Source organism: Balaenoptera physalus, assembly GCF_965194825.1.
Source record: "Balaenoptera physalus genome assembly, chromosome: 5".
NCBI classification, from domain to species: Eukaryota; Metazoa; Chordata; class Mammalia; order Artiodactyla; family Balaenopteridae; genus Balaenoptera; species Balaenoptera physalus.
Genome location: NC_138884.1, coordinates 54,730,885 through 54,751,192, shown reverse-complemented (window position 1 = coordinate 54,751,192; position 20,308 = coordinate 54,730,885). Strand labels below are relative to the sequence as shown.

The window sequence follows — 20,308 nt, the reverse complement described above, 5'->3', positions numbered from 1 at the left end:
ATTTAGATATTTGGAATTAGTCTTATGAGTTTTTAAGCCAGGCAGAAATATGGTCAGAATTGTGTTTTACAAATATCACTTTTTGCATCGTAGAGCATGGATTGGAAGAGTAAATTTCTACAGTAGAAGACCAGTTAACAATGTCATAGTGTATTTCACTGTTGGTAGGAATGGAAATTGGTGCACCTACTATGAAAAACATGATGGAGGTTCCCCAAAAAATTAAGAATGGAGCTACCATATGATCCAGTTATTCCACTTCTGGGTATTTATCTGAAGAACACAAAAACACCAATTCAAAAAGATATATGCACCCTGATGTTCACTGCAGCATTATTTACAATGGCCAAGATATGGAAGCAGCAACATAACTGCCCACTGATGGATGAATGGCTAAAGAAGACGTGGTATATATGTACAATGGAATACTACTCAACCATAAAAAAATGGAATCTTGACATTTGTGACAACATGGAGGGACCTTGAGGGTACTAAGTGAAATAAGTCAGATGGAGAAAGACAAATATATACGATTTCATTCATATGTGGAATATAAAAACAAAGAAACAAAACAAAACAAAAACAAGCACCTAGATACAGAGAATAAATTGATGGCTACCAGAAGGGAAGAGCGGGAGGGCAAAATGGGTAAAGGGGGTCAACTGTATGCTGACAGATGGAAACTAGACTTTTGGTGGTGAGCATACTGTAGTGTATACAGAAGTCAAAACTTAATATTTGTACACATGAAGCTTATATAATGTTATAAACCAATGTTACCTCAATTAAAAAAAATTTTTTTAAAGAATTTCTCAGTGAATTTCAGATAAGGACCAAAGTAGAACTGAACCAAATAGTGTCAATGAGGGTAATCTGAAATGAAAATTGAGAGGTATTAAGCAGTTAGATTAAAAAGGACTTGGACATTTATAGGATGTAGGAGTTGAGGAAGAAGGAGTAGTTAAAGATGGCTTCAAAGTTTGTGTTTTGCACAGGAAGGTGGGTAATCTTGCACAGGAAACATGAAAGGAACAGGTTTGAACAGAAGTACACGAGTTTAATTTGGGAACTTCAGGTTTAATTTGCCTAAGGGAAATCCAAGTGAATGAGCTGACATTTGGATAGTGGACATTTGGTTAGTTTAAAGCTGAGGGAAAGATCTTGTCTGAAGATTTGGAACTCATCAGCAAGAAAAGGAAGGTTTAGAGAAGGTGAGTTTATGGGTCAGGAATCCAGCCATGGTGAAAACTAACTAGGAAATGTAAGAAGAGGAGCCGGAGGTAACACTGGAGAAGAAACAGTCCCGGAGGTGAGACTATGAAGTTGTGAAAGACAAGGAAAGACCTTCTTCTGAGACAGGACTGGCCCACAGTGCAGATAATTCTGGGTGGTCAGGGAAGGCGAGGCTCAGAACTGAGGACTGTTTCAATTCCCTTTTCTATAAGTTGGTTCTACATTGTTTAGAATTGCTTACAAATATGTTCAATGGCTCTTTGCTCCATCCTCAGAACATTTAAGTAGAAGGATAGAAGAAACCTGAGCAACTTAACAAAAAGACTGCTTGAAGTGCATTTTAATGTCAATTGGTCCTCAATTAATAGTGATAAAACTAAATTCAAGGGTACTAAATTCATTCCACATGAGAAATTATTAAATAGTATTCTGATATATAACTAAGTAAATAAATTTCAAAGTCCTAACGGTCACAGAGCTTTAATTTAATGTTTAAAGATGTAAGACAATTCCAGAAAAGAAGAACAGCTCATTGCCATACGTTAGGGCTACTCTGATCTGAGGAAATTTCATACTGCATGAAATATGGTTGACATTTCAATCATAGCAACCTATTTGCAAAGTATTTATTTGCTGCTGACTTTATGGATGTCCAATAAAAGACTGTCATTTTATGATCCATTTAAAAAGATGAAAAAATTAAATAAAATTGTGAAAGACATTTGCTGGAAGTAATAAATAATTTACCTCCAATTTGCACATACTGAAAATTAAACTGGCAACTACTCAAAAAGCTATTAAAATTATGGTGACTTAAGATATTTTGAAATCAAGTGCTACTATTTAATACTCTGCAGAGCTTTTTAAAAGTTAGCTTTATGCATAATAAATTATGAGGTGAAAATAAGGCTTCAAATTTGTGAATAAAGACTCTACTTCTAGTTATGAATATATATATATAAATTAAAGTTTTGTTTAAGGATATTTTCTTCAAAGGGGTAAAAGGATAAAATAATTGAATAAAATAATTTCTTTTTGAGATACTCAATATATATATATAACTAAAACAAACACTGCAGTCAGGAAAATTGCTAGATTTCAGAAGAAAAAAAAAGCTATATCAGAATTGTACTGGACATCACACCTACACTTTTATTGTAAATGTTTTCAGTATTATACTGAAAATAACCCCATTTTAACTGCATTGTGTATCTTTTTAAATACTAAAAAGATGCTTCAAAATCATCACTCAATTTTTAGTGCCTTTCATCTAAAAATGTCAAATATTTTAGTAATAGTAAAAACTTTAATAATATAAAATTTAAAAGCAGATATATGAGGATTTAAATACATATTAAAGGAATATCTTCCATATCATCACATAGCTGTCCCTCTTTGAACACTTTTAGTTACCAAAACACTCACTAAATAATTCCAATTTTTACAAAAATCTTTCTTATATTGAGCTGAAATGTGCCTCCTTTTACCTTCCACTCTTTCTTTCTCTTGTTCTTGGAGCAATAAAGAATAAGTCAAATCTATCTTTCACATGACAGACCTGACGTTTGGAGAGCTGATGTGTCACACCTGAATCGTGTCTTTTTCAGTATTTTAATTCAGTATTTTAACATTTTCATACTTGGCAAGATTTTGTTGGCCACCCTAGACGTACTCGAATTAACTATTGTTCCTCTTAAAAGACAATTTCCAGAACTGAATATAATATTTAGGATGGAGATGCAATGCAGATTAGGTGAACTTATCACATTTATAGGTATAATCAGAAAGCGATACACTGTGTGAACGAATACATAAATGTTCCACCACTGGGGGAGGGGTATAGAGAAATATAAAAACTGAGAGGCTCCTCAGCCTTAACCAATCTCACCAAGATTCTAATGTTTATGTTCAAAATAAAGATACAACTAATGTCCTGGTATCCATGATTTAAAAAATAAATAAATCCAGTCTCATTCCTCATAAGGAAGAGAATAAAGAAGAAAGTTATGGTTGCATCACCTGCTACTAAGATAATAGAATTGGGGATCGTGTAGATATACAGATGGACAATATTTGGTCATCATGTGGCCTAGTGCTCCTGGCATTGGGTGGCTGGGTTCCCCTGCAGACATTCACCCATTGTCAAGGGGCTATCAAGGCTGTAGCTTGGTGTCCCTGGCAGGCCAAGGTCCTGGCAACTAGAAGGAGGCCCAGTGATTGACACATTCACATCTAGAATGTCTACTATGGGGCCTGAGTGCTGCAGATGCTTCCAAGTGTGGTCCATCCTCTGGTCCCCCCACTACAAGAAGCTCATCTCAGGCCATGGCTTTGCCCAGAACCAGCTTGTTATTTGTAAGTACCCAACCAAGGCGGCTGAGCTCAAAGGTCACACAGTTCAGGTCCTCAGTCCAACCATGAGCCCAGACGGGGGCCCTGCAGCTATGGCGCTGCTTTGACATGGACCCTGAACAAGGGAGGAAGTGGGAGATCAGTGCAGCCAAAGCAGCCTCATCCACCAAGTCATCTGTTGACGACCAATTCATCACCTCAGTTTTTTGGTTTTTTAAAGAATTTTTCTAATAAAAAAAAATTTTTGTCATGTCTCCCTCTCAAAAAAAAAACAAACTGATAAAATAAATTCACATAACCATACATATATAGGTATATATATATTTCTTCTAACTGTTCATGTGAGAAGCTGTGCTAAAGGCAGAATTTGTCAAACCAAGAAAGGGAAATGGAATTAATTTTATTCCAGGCAAGATGAATTATATTTTAAAAAATCACAACATTGAGGAAAATAAGATTCCATTACCAAGTCAGGCTCTAACCCCAAGTCTGCCACACATGCATCTCAGTGATCCTTCAGTATCAGATGCTTCACATTTTCCACATACACTGATGTCCCACCACTTCTTACTTAAACCCTCTGTCAACTGTCTTTCCACGCTGCCTTTTAAGGGAACTAATACTATCAGTTTCATCTGATTTAGATATTTATTTCATATTTGCCAGAAGATTCTGGCCAATGTTTTTGAAAGCACATTTAACTATACCATATGCCTCCTTAAATCTATCAAACAAGCTGTAGGATCAGGATCTGGTTCATTCTGTTCTGTTTTTCTTTCTTCACAATGTGTTTATGTATATTTACCCAATTTGCTCTGTTCTTCTTGCCAAATTACAGGTTTGAGATCTCAACTATTGCAGAGCAGCTGTGCTATTGTTGATGTCTCACTAAACAAGGGTCAGAGAATAAGCCCATTTTGCAAGAACGGGTGACACCTGCACATTACACCAGGAGGCCACTGCCCTCAGAAGGGTAGGATCTGCAGAACTTCACAGAGTCCTTCCTACTCAAACTTAAGACATTTTGGTTCAAATGAACCACTGGCAGAAATTAACTCCCAAACAATCTACAGATTTTTCTAGGTAAGACAATTTGTTTAACCATATGACATTTTTTAATTAAATTGTGTCCAATGAAAAAAAATAGGAAAGAACAATCTCAGAAAGAACAATCTCACTTTGCATTCTTTCTGTTTAAAAACTAAAAATGTGTTCATTTTAGTCTAAAATTCTATACCAGATAAAGAAATTTAATACATAGAGATTAAATTTCAATGTCTCTCAAAGAAAGGACTCCAAAGACCCATTCCAACAATGCTAAGCAATGATAAACCTGGATAAGATTTGCCCAGATAGCTTTAACTTTTGTTTACTCCACGACATCAATTTCCAAATGCAAACCTATGTCCTAGCTACTCTGCTACATTCTTAGTTCCCATCTCCAAGTAAAACATCTTCATGTTAAGCCTCTTTCAAACCAAAATTCACGAGCCCTCGATTTTTAAAGGACTAATCCTCAAAGAAAATGTAATTCAGGAAGTAACATAAAGATGAGAAAGGAACTGATAGAGCACACTAATGAGACGAGACACATGTCCGTGGCTCCAGCCCTGAGACTGTGCATCTGGCTTTGAGGCTGTCTGTCTAGGGTTACTTCACCAGCATGCTGTTAATTATTTAAGTGAGAGAACAGGGGGAACCATCACCACATCTGTCACCCTCACAGAGGAAAAACTTTCATTCATTGTTGGGCCAGATGTGTTTATTTGAAACATAGACTAACTAGCTACTTAATGGTTTTGAATCCTTAGCCAAAAGCTAATTAGACAAACATATTAAGCACAGTCACCTTACAAGGCTAAACTGTTTCAGTTGTGTTGATTTTAATCCAATCTCATAAGAGAGCTCATCGCCTACAAAAGTATCTGAAGGAAATTCAAGGCAAAGGAAAGGTCCAAATTACTTGCAATGTACTTAGTAGAACAAATAATGATGTCGCCAAATGTCCCATACATTAACAAATAAAATCTTCACATATTTTGCCTCAGTGGTGTCATGTACTTGATAGACAAAAAAGAAGCAAAAGTAATTATTTTAGACAGATCGCCTTCCAAAACATTCTCAGCTTGCTTGTAGGTGAAATATTAATGTCAAAAAGCAAACAAATGATTTTTTCTCGTGCTTGATATTTATTATGTCTTATATGATTTTTTAAAATCACATCTTCTGAGTATTTAGCCAATCTACAAATCACTAAAGAATACCAGCAGTACCTATGGCAGTCTCTTAAAAAGGAGACTGTGCCCCAAGGCAAATTCTAGAGAAAACAAATTCAGTGTTGGATAAAACAGGTATATTGCATTTTATAACTACTTTGGAGAAGAAAGTAAGCTGTCTTCCTTAACTAGTCATTACTATGAAAAGGTCAAGATAGTTTCCTGCTCTCTTAAATGGTATGATCCCCCAAACAGAATTCTGATCATCTTTCTCCTACCTGATATACCCAGTAATCAAATGCACTCTTTTAGCTCTTTATATAAATAGTAAATCAAAATGTTTGAGAAAAATGTATTCATTCTTTCATGCAACAAACAGTTAGTGAATCTACTATCTGTCAGGCATTGTGTCAGTGCTAGAGATACAGAAAGAAACAAAATAAACCAAATTCATCCCAGCAGGAGGGAGACACAATAACAAACAAATAAATGCTTTGGAGAAAAAGTGAACCATGAAAAGAGAATAGAGACTGTTAAACTCAAGGGAGGGGGAAGATTGTATGATTAAATAGGGTGACTGGCAAGGGCTTACTGAGAAGGTGATATGTTGAACAAAACTTGAAGTTGAGAGAGTGAGACAAGAAGGAAGGAGCCTTTCAAGCCACTGGAATAAGCTCAGGTGGTTAAAGAACAACAAAGAGGCCAGTGTGACCATAACAGAAGGGGCAAAAAGAGGATGAAGTTGGAGATGCGGTGAGGGCCAGATCTTGTAGAACCTTATAGAACATTGCAGTGATTAGACTTGCACTCTAAATGTAATGAGGAACTCATTATCAAGGATTTTAAGTGGAGGGGTGACATAAACTGATCTGTTTTAACAGGATCACTTTTGCCAAGGACAGAAGAAGAAAGATGGGTTGAGAGGCTAATAACCTAAGAAAGAAATGACAGTAGCTTGGTCTAGGGTGGTATCAGTGGAGGTGGTGGGGAAGGACTGGATTCTGAACATGTTTTGAAATCAGAGCTGAGATTTGCTTATGGGCTGCATAAAAGAGATCAATAATGAGTCAAAGGTTTTTTACCTGAACAACAAAAAGGATGGAGCTGCCAGTGACTAAGAGAGAGAAGACAGCTCTGAAAGTAGACTGGAGAGAACGATCAGGAGAATCAATATGGACTTATAGATTCAATAAAATAAGACCAAACTTTAAGTCAACAGGTTTATCGTTGCTAATACAAGACTATTACTCAGAAAGCCATTGAGTCCCACTGTGCCCTTGTGGTACAGATGGCTCCACGTAAAATGGATGGGCCTTAAATTCCAAGGCCAGTCTAATTTGGCCATAAGCATGTTACCAATACCAGATTATTATATGACTCAGAAAATGAATACTTTTTTATAGAAAGAAAATAGATTCTGATAGTCTTGCTTTTATAAGTTATATTATGCAGCTCTTTTCAATCAATTTCAAATAGAAAGCTGCTACTGCTCCAATTTACTTGGATGACCAGAAGTGATGTCCAACAGGTATCTTGAATATTTAAGCATCCACAAAAGTTAAGTGCTCAAGTTAACTTCAGACTACTAAAATGATTTTCTTAGGTTCCACAAAGGAAAATATAATCTTCACTCTCTGAACACTAATCCAGACTTTGGATTGGGGCCTTAGTATTTTAGTTTCCTCTGATCCAGAGGAAGGTTTGAGATCAGTATATAGTGATTCTTGAAAACTGCTTCCTATCCATTATCCTAAGCATATTACATCTACTACTGTTGGACAAGAGAACATTTGAACTGTCTGCAATCATTTCCTGCATAATAGAGAGGGCAGGGGGAAAAAAATCACACATGGAAATATTAAGTTGATGGTGAAATTATCTGTATATAGGTGATTAAAATAAAAGCCCTTCTTCCAAACTAAATATCCCTTATTTTATCCAGCTATCATGGTTTATTGCCACACCAAAGAACATGAAAATATACTCCTTAACAGGACTGGGACACAAATTAATGCACAAATATTTCCTAGTCTAAGTTGTGCCTTATTGAGCCATGTTCCTTTTGCTCTTCAATCTTAATATTTAAACACTATAGTAATTAGTCAAAATCCCACTTTGAAACTCTTGTGTGTATGTGTATGTGTGTGTGTGTAAATTCAATACTCTAAAGTTCAAAATAATGGCTATGGCTTTATTATTTAAAGGCTCTAACAATAGTTCTCAAATCTATCCAGATAAATATTTATAGAGCCTTTTAATCAATATTTAAGAAACAAGATAAAACAGACTTTACCCTTTTCAACCTACTAAGAATACGTATAGTTAAAGTACTAGTACTAACCAGAGTGATTTGCCTAGGATTTACTATTTCATGTTTAATCTGTATATCAAGAAAAGATAAAATAAAACAGCCAATGTATATTTTGTCATCATTTCCTTATAATTTGTAGCTAAAAAGTTTTTAAATGTTTTTAATAAAGTACTTACTGTCCAACTTCATTCAGGGTAGGTGCAGGACAAAGCACAGAATTACTTTCCACACTCACTGGCATTACACCTATAAAATAAAATGTCATTTAATCAATAAAGGGTTTTATGTATCTCACACAGTTTCATTAAAAATATGAAGAGACGCAGCAATCAGAGTTCAAATGTGGGACATTAGATATATTAGCATGAAAAAAAAAAAAGATACTCATCTAAAGAAAGAGAAGGAACACAGAATGAAAAACAGGAAGAGATTATATGCCTCATTGATATATAGTACTGGTAAATCATAAATTATGATTTTTTGATATAGATTAAGTTCACATACAGCTTGTAGATACTATAAAATTATTACCTTTTCTCCCTCAATTTTGCCAATATATTAGATTTTCAAGGAAAAATTATATATATTTTAAAAGCAGAATTTAAAAATGATAGAGAAGACAAATGTCCAAAGGATAATACATTTCTTTCAAGAGTTTAATAAAATAATTGGGTTTATAATATATAAACACATTTTACAGAATGCTTAAATTGCCTTGCAATTTTAATAGCATATGAGAAAAATGATCTAGACTATAAATACTCAGAGAAGTTACATAATTAGATGGATAATGTTAGACTACAAATGATGAAAATACAATCTGACTCAATTTATTTGAGATTTACTTTAATAAATTCAATCCTATGTAGCTAAGTGTAAAATATGTTTATATTATAATCAACTCAAATATGTAATCAAAAGGAGTAAGGTAAAGCTAATACTTAGATACAGATGACTACTGAATAAAAATGGTAAAATTATTTTGTCCTCTTCAGTTGTAGAACCTACTAGGAAGAAAGTTTTTTACAAATATTATTGTCTTTCCTTACCAAAATGATGATCTTAATAAGAAAGAGAGGAATTACTGATGGCATTTACCATGCTGAGGTCCTCACCACTTTAATTCAACAAACGTATGGAGCAGTGACTGTGTATGTAGCCAAAGCTGTGCTAATTGGAGGGTTTAGAACCATCAGATAAACAACAAAATTGTAGATGAACCTCTCAAAAAATAATTCCACCAGAGTTCACAGAGTTGCAGCATCTGCCTTACAGTATAAAATTTTAGAAGACAATATAATCATCAATGAGGAGAAAATGTCTTAATAGAGACCCAAAACGCTCAGCATACTAAGATCTATTTAAAGAGCAGAAGTTTTTCTCAAAATGAAGATAAAAATGTTACACTCATCTTCTCCTATTTTGAAAGCCAAGTGAGGGAAAATAAAACCTAATTCCCTAAATATGATAATTATCAACAAACACTGTGCCAGGTGGGCATTGGAGATATATCTATAAGGCAAAAAGCCCATCTTCAGGAAACTGGCTGACAAATTATTGGGAAATTAGATAAAGATAACAAGTGACAATAAAATAAGGCAATAAGTAGTAGAGTAGTCCAAGACAGTTAGAGTTTCAGGCAAGAGTTACAAGAAACAAATCTGGAGAAAGAGGCAATTAAATCAGGCGGTGGATAGAGTCCGTACGGAGTGCAGTCAGGAAAACTGGGTTCAACTCTCAGCTCTGCCCATTATTACTTGTGTCACCACAGGCAAGTTATTTGACTCTTTCAGCCACAAGGGCATCATTTGTATAATGAGGCTACTTAGGATGGGATCCAGCACTTATTAAGTTATGAACAAATGTTGCCATTATTAAATAACTATTAAGTAGTTATTATTACTACTTGTATTATCATTGGACTTCCTTTCTTTCCCCTCTGATAAAAAAATATAGCACAGTTGGTTTCAGTTGGGGAAAAGAGGAAAACACTTGATGCTGATATACTATGGAGACATTAAAGCAATATTGAAATTATGGAGACCTACTCTTGGTGTATGTTTCATTAACAGTGTAAGTACAGAGAACACTGCCATTCCGACTGCCCAAGTTGAATCCTCTTCCATTCAGAACTATTTGAAATTCCTCTAGAAGTAAAAGGAAAAATAAAAAATTTAATCACTACTTTACAAAAACAACAACAAAAAGCATTACTTGAAACAAAAGTATCAAGGTACAAAGAATGAATTTTTTAGTACTAATCAGCCAACTGATAACAACGAAGACATGGTCCTACTTGCTTTCTTAGACCCTCCAGGTACGTACAGTGAAGATACCCTTCACTGCCACGTAGAGTTGCGTTATTTTATTTTTTGAACAGTGTTTTCCAATAGTGACCAAGATTTTAGAATTGAAGCATAACAGTCATCCCAGACAAACACCATACAAACGTGCCCAAATTCTATCCTGAAGAAAATATCCACAGGAAAGAAAACTCTTTGTTTTCCTCTTGTCTTAGGAACTGAGGTATGAGAATGTAAAGAAGTTAATGCCTCATATTATCTGGTTCTTAGAACAGTCGTGTATTATATTTTCTTTAATCTATGACACCCCGTACATAGCTCTTCTTTAACATCTTCTTCACATCCTTAATTCCAGTTTTATTTTCTGTTGCATACAAACTTATAACTCATCAAGGTCATGCATTTTGGACTAATAATAATCTATGGCCAATAGGTAAAAGAGGTTGATTGAACTCATATTCTGTGTAAGAGCAGCAGTCACTAAATGTTAGAGAGTGAAATAATATGCTAGAAGAAAATTTTAGTTGCCAATCAATGTTTTGATTGGCATCTAAATGTTTGCTGCTTAGTTGCAAGGTGGTATGTCAACTATTTTAATAGTGATCAACTTTCAATCCTCTTGGAGACCTCCTATCTGAAATAATCTAACACATATACAGTAATTAACTGTGGAAGAAAATACTGCCATGCCACTCTCCATTCAGTGTATTATGAAAGGAATTTTCTTATAAGTTAAAATAAAGTGCAAGTGAAACTTAAAATGTGACTCAGAAAAAGAACATGAGCTTTAGGAGTGAGACAGACAAGAGTCTAACAGGACATTTACTAATAGCAAGCACTGAACATGTCTCTGTCTCAGTTTCCCCATCCGTGAACCCGGGGTTACAAAACTGTTGAATAGTGTTGTTATGAGGATTAGGTAAAATTCTAAATGCATAGAATGCCATCCTGCTCTGGAATGTTCAAATGCACTATTCCTCTTGAACTTCTCAGTAATCATTAATGGAGGAGTCCAAAAGATGTAGAACTTCATCCCATGTCCAGCATTTGGGAGGTTCTGCAGTAAATTGCACAGCACATTTCCTTCCCCACCAGACCCAATGTTTTTCCTTTGAAAGAAAAGTCAGGTTAAAATGGACTCCAGGTAAGACTTGAAGTAGAAATAGTATAGGCTAGAGAGAATCGCACCCTCTTTGGGTTGGAATGGCTTGAAAGTGCTAAAACCCGAGTCTGTTCTTAGAACCAACTGATGAAGCCACCTGCTTCTTTCCTGCCATCCACCCATAAATCACTTCTTTATGGGCCCTGAGCTGGCATGTACTGTACTTTGGCCAGGTCATCAAGGCATGGAGCTCAATGTCTACAGATACCTGACTGTTTGTATAATCAGATAAAAGAGAAAATTTTCTATTTTACTTGTCATAGGAAAGGTCTCAAACATGAACTAAATATACAGAAGATTTTAAAAGCCTGTCACACAATATGTTCATTATTTAAAATAACACTCCAATCTTAAAAATTTGAATTTAAAATAGAAATATTTCAAGGAATTATTTAAAAATTCTTACAGAAAAAGATGCCAAAAAATTAATTTTGCTATTCTCTTTCCAACATGAGTTTCAAATCGTATATTTTAACTAGGAAAAAAGTACAACTTCTTACAAGGTATTTTTAAATTCTAACCACTTACCCCCCACACAGACGCTTGAGGGCCGTAATTCCAGGATTTCAGTGCACGACTGAGCTAGTATCTAAAAAGGAAAAAAAGAAGACCAAGGTATAGCACTAAATCATAACATGTAAAGCGAATTATAAGATTACTAATAATCTGTGGTCCTCCCTTTAACTTCAATAGATGGCAGAGAAAATTTCATTAACCATCTCATATACAGCTACCAAGCTCTTAGGAAATTTCTGTGTCGTCTTTCAGTATATATTCTAAGATTGTATTCTGTAGGAACCCTTATTTGATTAGAAAAAATACAGATAAGCACAGATAAAGTGGGTTGTTGCCTCAAAGTCTCGGAACCTTAGACATGAAAAGATAACTAAAATTTCCTGATAGCCATAAAATCAATGCTGAATTTCCCATCAGGCAAAAACAAGATAGCAAAATCAGACCTCCTATTTAATTATGCTAATTTAATGTTTTCTATTAAAAGGTTCAACATAATATCAATAAACACTTCTTTATTTGACTCTGGCATTTCTATTCAATTTCTCTGCCTCAGTTCCCATGGACGCTAATCCTCCTTACGTGCATCAAACATTACACTTGCAGAACACAGGCCCCTTGTATGAGCCAAATATTATTCTCAAAAAGACAGACTCTCTACTCCAGCATTCCCAGAGCACAGGAACAGAATGGCTCTTCTTAGCTTGTTCTGAGAAACAGAAACCACCATACAAGGCACAAGGCTACAAGCGAAAAACAACAATGATGAAATAAGCTGCTCCTAATGGACTCAACAATCCTGCCTTTATTTTTAGAACTGCTCTGCACTACATTAGCAAAGGCAGACAAGTTCCAGATGATCTTTGAACGACATTTCTTTCTTGACAGACATTAAAGACAGATGATGTACAGTAGTTTCTAGCATCTCCTGCTCATAACTAAAACAGGAAGGAAGGACTGTAGCAGGATATAGAAATGCTTTCTGTGCTTTCTTTAATAACAGTGGAAATATAAATTGTCAGACTCTAAAATACAGCTGGGTCAAATCACGGAATTTTTGTTGCTGAATATGCCTCTCTGAAAGAGGGAACATTTGCACTTTTTAAGGTCATTTCCCAGTGAATCCACTTTTCACTTAGTGATTGAGGTTTTAGTAATTAGGAAACAAATAGAATAAAATTTTATATCTGAGAAATTCCAAGTGAGGTCTATTTAAACGCATAAATAACCAAAGAGATTCCAGAGTCACCCAAAGACTGTCAGGGCCCAAACACCTTGTGGTCTGCTATTTTATCTTTGACAATCAACACTCACTCCTTTGATGAGTGAGTACCTTTGTTCATTTAAGAATTGAGGACCATTGTCAAAGGTTAATGTGCCCTCTTGGAAGGGAAGTATCTCAAATCACTAACATCTTTAAATATTTTGACATAATTCAGATAACAAGACTCTGAAGGGAACAGAATACAAAAGTTTTGCCAAAGGAATATGAAGCTAAAAAGGTTTTGCCAAAGGAATATGAAGCTAATAATACCCTAACTAACAAAATTGGGGCATTATTGCTTTAGTTGTGACCAATTTGAAATAAAAGTGAGAACTGAGCCTCGAAAATGGACGGTCAAAAGAAAACATAAAGCCCCCAAATCTACTTTACCTGGTGACAATTCTTGAAAGAATTTATTTTAAAATAAATCCTGTTAAGGAAACTGACTGATCTTAGCTTACAATCTTTTTACTAGTTATTTTAGGCACACCTCTATCAGCATTACAGAAAAATGTTTTAAACATCAAGAAAATTATGAGAGAGGCTTAAAGATTGAGTCTATTGGAAATAGAAATCATTTTTAAAAAATTCCTTAGAATAAGGTAAATCAAGAAATTATAAAGAGATTTTCCAAAAGCTCTGTCAAAGACTATGCAACCCAGAATGACCTGTGTGAATTTCTGAAATTATGTTGGTTTTCTTTCTCCTAAAAATATTGGCCATAATTAAATCAGATCTCAAACTATTAAGACAAATGTTTGTGTTGACTTCCTCTTTTGATTTGATGTATTCCATCAAAACATTTCTAAAATGGTCGTTCTAATAGTAAGATCAAATGATCAATTCTAATGGAGCTCTCCTTAAGACTGGAGAATAAACACCTTCAAGGGCCATTGATGGTCTACTGTTCTGAAGTCAGACCCTGTTTATCCCCTGTAAGGTATTTTGATTTTCAAGAATAAGTTCAGGAAAATTTAGAAATTTATGTTCTATTCAAGTCTGAGATTAACAAAATTAAATTACGTTAAGCAGAGATTAAGAATAACTAAAGGTTGGTTACATCTTGCAGTAACTTGTATAATATACATTTATATGTAAGAATACCCTTACATTAGTTTAATATTCGTACTTAATTATTTTAACAAAATGAGTTCTATAGAAATGATATTATTGAATGAAAAAGTGATTCAGGTAACACATTCATTGAAAGACAAGCAGTTTAGACCATGAGTCATTAAATTGGCATTCACCATCTGACAAAATCTAGATGAATCCCCCTCAGAACACTACCTACCTTTCCCTAAAGTTTATTTTGATTTTTTTATATCTTAGGATCTTATTGAGTGTTGAATCACCTCCTCTATTAGAAGACAAACTCTGAGCATAGAAATGGGATCATATTATACTGTGCTAGCCTTCCAGGACTAGCACATTGCTTTGTACACACAGTACAACAACAAAAAAAATGCTTAGAGAATACAGATTGAATGCACGAATTAATGAGAATATTAAAAATGTCTATCTAGTAAGCAAATCAACAATCATAAAAAGACCAAGATAAAGCAAAATAAAGTTAATTTATGTGAAAAAGCATCTAGCCTTTCAAAAAATTTTAAAGGTTGGAAATCCAGAGACCCATAATTTGAAACTAAGTTCACCTAAACCATCTTCACATGATAAAATAGAGAGCAAGAAAATGTGGTGGGGAAAGAAAGGAGAGAAGAAAGTGTATGCATTTTAGAAAATAAAATTTGCTCTAAATTTGGTTTTTCTATCTAGAGTTTACCATGTTGCTATTTTAAGAAAAGAACAACTAGAAGTTGCTGTGATTTAATATTCGTATGCAAATAGTTTACATTAAATTTTTAAACAAGCACTTCCATAAATACAAAGCACTTCATAATCTAGTCTCACCAAGTAATTGCACAAGTTCAAATGCTCAAGACCTCCGAATGGACCTATTACATTAAAATTGTCATCACTAAATGACAACTGACAGATGGGACAACTATTTTGAACACTAGTTAATTTTTACCAACTTAAATACTGTTACTGATTGATTGAACATTGGATCAGGTGTCCCATCTATGATAATTGATGCATTATCTTTCATACTCTGCACTTTCATCACCTGTACAACAGAGGACCTTGTAAGGATGTTTCTTCAAATATGTGTTGCCATCTGCCTTCATTAAGTCTCAACAGAAACAGAAAATAGTTTCCAGTAAAGGTCGGCCTTAGTTGACATCAAGAGAGCTAATAGCACCATAGAATGAATTTAAAGACAAACCAAATGCTATTAATAAAACCAGGGTTCTCTAAGTCATGGACACAGTAGATGCAAAATTGCATCATTTGAGACTTTGGAGTCCATTTATGTGTATATATATATATATATATAAATTGGCAAAGAACTTGATGATCACCATGAAAAAAGTGTACTACTGAAGCATCTGTTCACTTAAAAAATAATATTAGTATTAAGGAATATTTATAAATGAAAAAATATGTACATTATTATCTAATCCCTACTTTTAAATCCTCAAATGTTAATATGGATGACAAAAGTCAAACTTTGTAAATTCAGTACAACTAGCAGCAGTCAAAAATTCAAAAGAATTTCTAACAATAATAATAATTATCATTTCTTGGGTGCTTATTATGTTCTAGGAACTGTGCTAAGCACTTTATATAAATTTCTTCAATTAATCCTTCCAAGTCTTAAGAATGCATACTATCTTTATCCCCATTTTACAGATGAGAAAATTGGAACTTAGAGAGATTTTTAAAAATTGTCCTAGAACAATTAGCTTTTTAAATAGCAGAGCCAGATCTCCCCAGGTTTGATTGAGTCCAAAGCCCATTCCTCTAATCAGTGCCCTCTGCCACCCTCCAGACTTGCGATAAATGGTCTACCCATTACAAAACCTAATATCCAACAAACTAGTGAAATTTACCTGCTTGTTTTGCCTGGACACCTTTTATACTATCCAAAACAATCTAAAATCAGGCTTATTTCTTATCTTCAAAATTATGTCACTAAGCTTTCACTTTTATTTATGGGGTTTTTACAGGTTTGTTTTAAAGTTCCCAACACCACTGACTGTGAATAAATTCAAATTGTAAATCATCCTATGAGTTAGTAATATATGGGATAACCAAATGGTTAGGGGCCTCTCTCTTTTTATGTATTTATTTTTCTCTATTGTCTTACTTTATTACCGCTTTCTTTCTCAAATTTGGTTTTGCACAGATAAAACACTTGTACTTTTTACTTCTCAGCATCATCTAGAAGCTAAAAGACAAGCCAGGCTACCAGAACAACAAGCTACCAGAGGTCCTAATACTGGTATAAGAACACAACAAGCACTTGGAAACTAAAATCAAACTTAGAAAAATTAATTTGTTATTTGATCTTAGGACAGATTTTTTTTTCCGTAAAAGTAATGATGTCAATGGTATTTAGGTTTCATAGTTCTAAAACTCTAGAATTTGCCTGAGTCCTGGGAACAGAAAGGCACATTCAGAGCCAGAAGGCAGAAGTTTGGTGATTTTGTTTGGTTTGGTTTGGTTTTTCTTTATTTTTTCTTGACGTGGAGAGGCAAATTTTTGATACAGACTAAATGAGTCTGTGTCCCTCCCCTCTCATTGTCTCATCTGGGTTGCTAGACACACAGAGACACTCTTTTTCTAAACACAATTACGATCCACGTTTGCCCTATCTCCCCAAATATTCCACTTCAACATAGCTGTTCTCATGTCATGAATGCATTCATACTGATATATGAATGTGAACATGTGAATGCATGACCGTTCAAACAACCTGGACAGGATTATAGCCTCAGGAGGATATTTTGTTAAACCATGAAAATCCCTATACATGGAAATGCAGGCAACATAAACATTAGTAAAGCAAGAAACGCAAGCAGCATGAGGGAAAACATTTTCTAAAATGGGATGCCAACATTGGAAAACAAGGTCTGCCTACATGTCTGTCCCTCTGTTACTCTTTTTCTTAGTCTCTTTCCCTCCAGAATCTGTGAACCACAGGGTCTTTAAACCTACAGTTACACCCACAGGGCACAGGTTGGGTAGGAGATAAAAGTGTGAACTTCCAGGAGGGAGAGGTCTAGGCAGAGCAGCTGATGGTATACATGAGACCATCTGCAAGACCTGTGTTCATAAACCAATACAAATCTATAATAGAAAAGAGGCTGAAATATATAGAATTCTAAATTCTGTTACTTTGTGTAAAGCGTCTACATTCCAGCTTGTTGTCCCAAACTGTGAATTAAATGACTAAAGATGGTTTTATATATTTAATCCCTGTAACCGTCACTGTTGTTTCTCATTATCAAAACTTTCTGTCCTATTTAAAATGTATTTGTCTTGAATACATGTCATAAGAAAGTGAAAATCCAAGTATTTCCCCTCTTCTGAGTTGTTTGGGATAAAACTGCAGGCGGAACAATAGCATTCATCCTTACAAATTATAGCTATTTATTTTCTGTTGTTTCTAACTCGTATACAATTTCGATACGTTCTTTGTACAATTTAGATCATCAGAATACTCTCAATAGTTTGGTGAACTCTGTAAACATGAATTTCACGGAATTTCTCTATTTGTCAAGGGAGTGGGGTAGGATAAGATAAGGTTGGTAATGGCCCCCTCTGGGTTAGTTTTGGTTAGTGGAAAGACCAGATGCAGCCTTAGGAGTCAGCTCTGCCCGCTGGCCTCTCTGAGATACAGATGTTTGGCAGGAGATGAAAGTAGATTCCATTGTGCTGTCCCTTCCCAGAAGTTCGACTTGAATGGAGCATCAGAATGGTGTTTCACCCTGGATATTCCAGGCATATTCCAAAGTAATTTGGATCGAGTCTGCATCTAGTGCATGTGGTCAGGCTGCAGGATTTCACTAAAGGTCCAATTTGCATACAGAGCAACAAGGGGCAGATATGCACTTTGGAGCCAGAACTGGCAAGATCTGTGGCCGGGTGAGAACCGCTGCTAAGTCAGAGACACAACTCTTCCAAGAATCCCAGTGGCCACGAAGCAATTTCTTATCCCGCTTGCCTATAGGGTTAGGATCAGATCTTTATAAGGACTGAATAATAACCAGGTGAAGTGACAGTGTTAATCATGGAAACATCTACAGCAGAAACAACCAGATAGCATCAGACTTGATTTCTTCTTTCTTAGATATTTTAAGATACATATGAAACCATATTTTGATTGAGATCTTGTAAGTTCCTGAACATGTTTACATAATGGACATGTTATAATGACAAATATAGAACATGTAGGAAGGAGTAAAAGCCACATCATGGCCTTAAAAAATGCATACAATGAATATAGCTGTGGCCTTTTTCTTCTGGCATTGAAGATAAAATGGGATTAATTAGTAAAGAATTATAGTTGGGCTATATCCAAGATAAAATTTAGCATGGAATTAGTTAAGATGGGGGCAGAATGAAGTAAAATATTACTTAGGACCTACAGTGTCTTGGAAGTTCATGTTCAATTTGGGAGCAATATCTAGGTCTTATGATTTGAAGATCAAGCATCCAGTTTAAATAAAACAAACAAACAAAAACCCACTTCCTACAACTAGTATAAACCAAGACAGATTTTAAAAATCTATATTTTTTCCAGTTTCTAAATGGTGATGGTAAGGCTACTGTATTTGGAAAATAGAGCCCATTCCAGAAGAAACTATGTAAAAACTTTTATAATGAATAATAATACTTCATATTTAAAACCAATCTAATATAAAAGGTATATAACACAATGTTATAAACAGCAGCTTCTCAATTAATATTTATTGAATTAATTGAAGAGTAACTGTAAAACTTTCTAATAAAAAGCACAAGCATTTTGGCTATAAGACAAATAAATGGGGTATGTAACAATAAACAGTTAAGTATATTTAAAATTACAGAGCTTAATGAGGGGCTACTTGAGTCAATCAAATCACATCTTTGGTCACACACAATGAAAGGAAAAGTTATTTGTATAGTTCAAATTTTGGTAATCAATGGCACTCATAAGGCATTGAGCCAAATGCAAAAATAACATTTTTTTAACAAAGAGAAAAAGAAACAATAAAAACAACATGAAAAGGAACAAATTTAAGATATGCATCTTCTTTTAAAAAGAGGGCTGATTCTGGATAGTATATGTGAAAGAGCAAAAGGATATTAAGTCCCACTGAATGAATGTGACTTTCTTTTTTAAGGTCAATTCTAAATAAAAAGATTTTTCCAAAAAAAACAGATTATTTCTTCACACTTAAATTCAATATGCTACCCAAACATCTCCAACATTTTTAACCTTATTCAAAATTCAAAATATTCATTCTAGCAATAATTTTCTAACACTGACTTTGAGTATATAACACAATGTACAACAGAACGTTACAGATAATTTACAAATACCTTCAGTGTATCCTAACAAATAGAAACTGTTAATTTCCATGTCATACAGCATGTCAGAAAATATCAGTAAGAATAATAATAAGGTCTGAAAAAAAAAGCTACTTTTTTTTCTGACTCACTGAGAAGCTTAAGCACTACAGGAGTTCATCCCAAATATGAAGCATTCCAAGTTTAAATCTCATAAGGAAAAATCACTGCACAGCATTAGTTCCCCAAAAAAGATTCCCCTAAAATGAAGCGTTAGTAGTTAGCCACACATGTGCATAAAATAAGCAGCTAAAACAACTGGAAAGATTGTTTCTCACAATCATTTCTTGTTTGCTTTTTTACCTGTCAACATTCAGATATGATTTTATTTTCTCTCTAGCTGTGAAACATTCCTACCAAATGTATTTTTCTGTAAGAGGTAATACGTCAATGAAAAACAATTGCAATTTGTAGTTACGTGTTTTGGTTGTGTTTGTTTTTTTTAAATGCTTGGAGCTTCAAAATGCCAGTTGCTCAATACAGCATGTTCTG

The 20,308-nt window shown here is 34.5% G+C and overlaps 1 protein-coding gene across 3 annotated transcripts in view; it reads right to left on the bottom strand.

Annotated features, from left to right (window-relative positions):
- ANTXR2 (ANTXR cell adhesion molecule 2) overlaps positions 1 to 20,308 on the bottom strand; it is a 153,934-nt gene that overhangs the window by 107,626 nt on the left and 26,000 nt on the right. For all 3 annotated transcript variants that reach the window (XM_082463833.1, XM_082463834.1, XM_082463832.1), the window contains exons 8-10: positions 12,106 to 12,166; positions 10,161 to 10,259; positions 8,289 to 8,358 (exon numbers count right to left, since the gene is read on the bottom strand). In XM_082463833.1, coding sequence (XP_082319959.1) covers positions 8,289 to 8,358; positions 10,161 to 10,259; positions 12,106 to 12,166 — 230 coding nt within the window. The remainder of the gene's footprint in view (positions 1 to 8,288; positions 8,359 to 10,160; positions 10,260 to 12,105; positions 12,167 to 20,308) is intronic.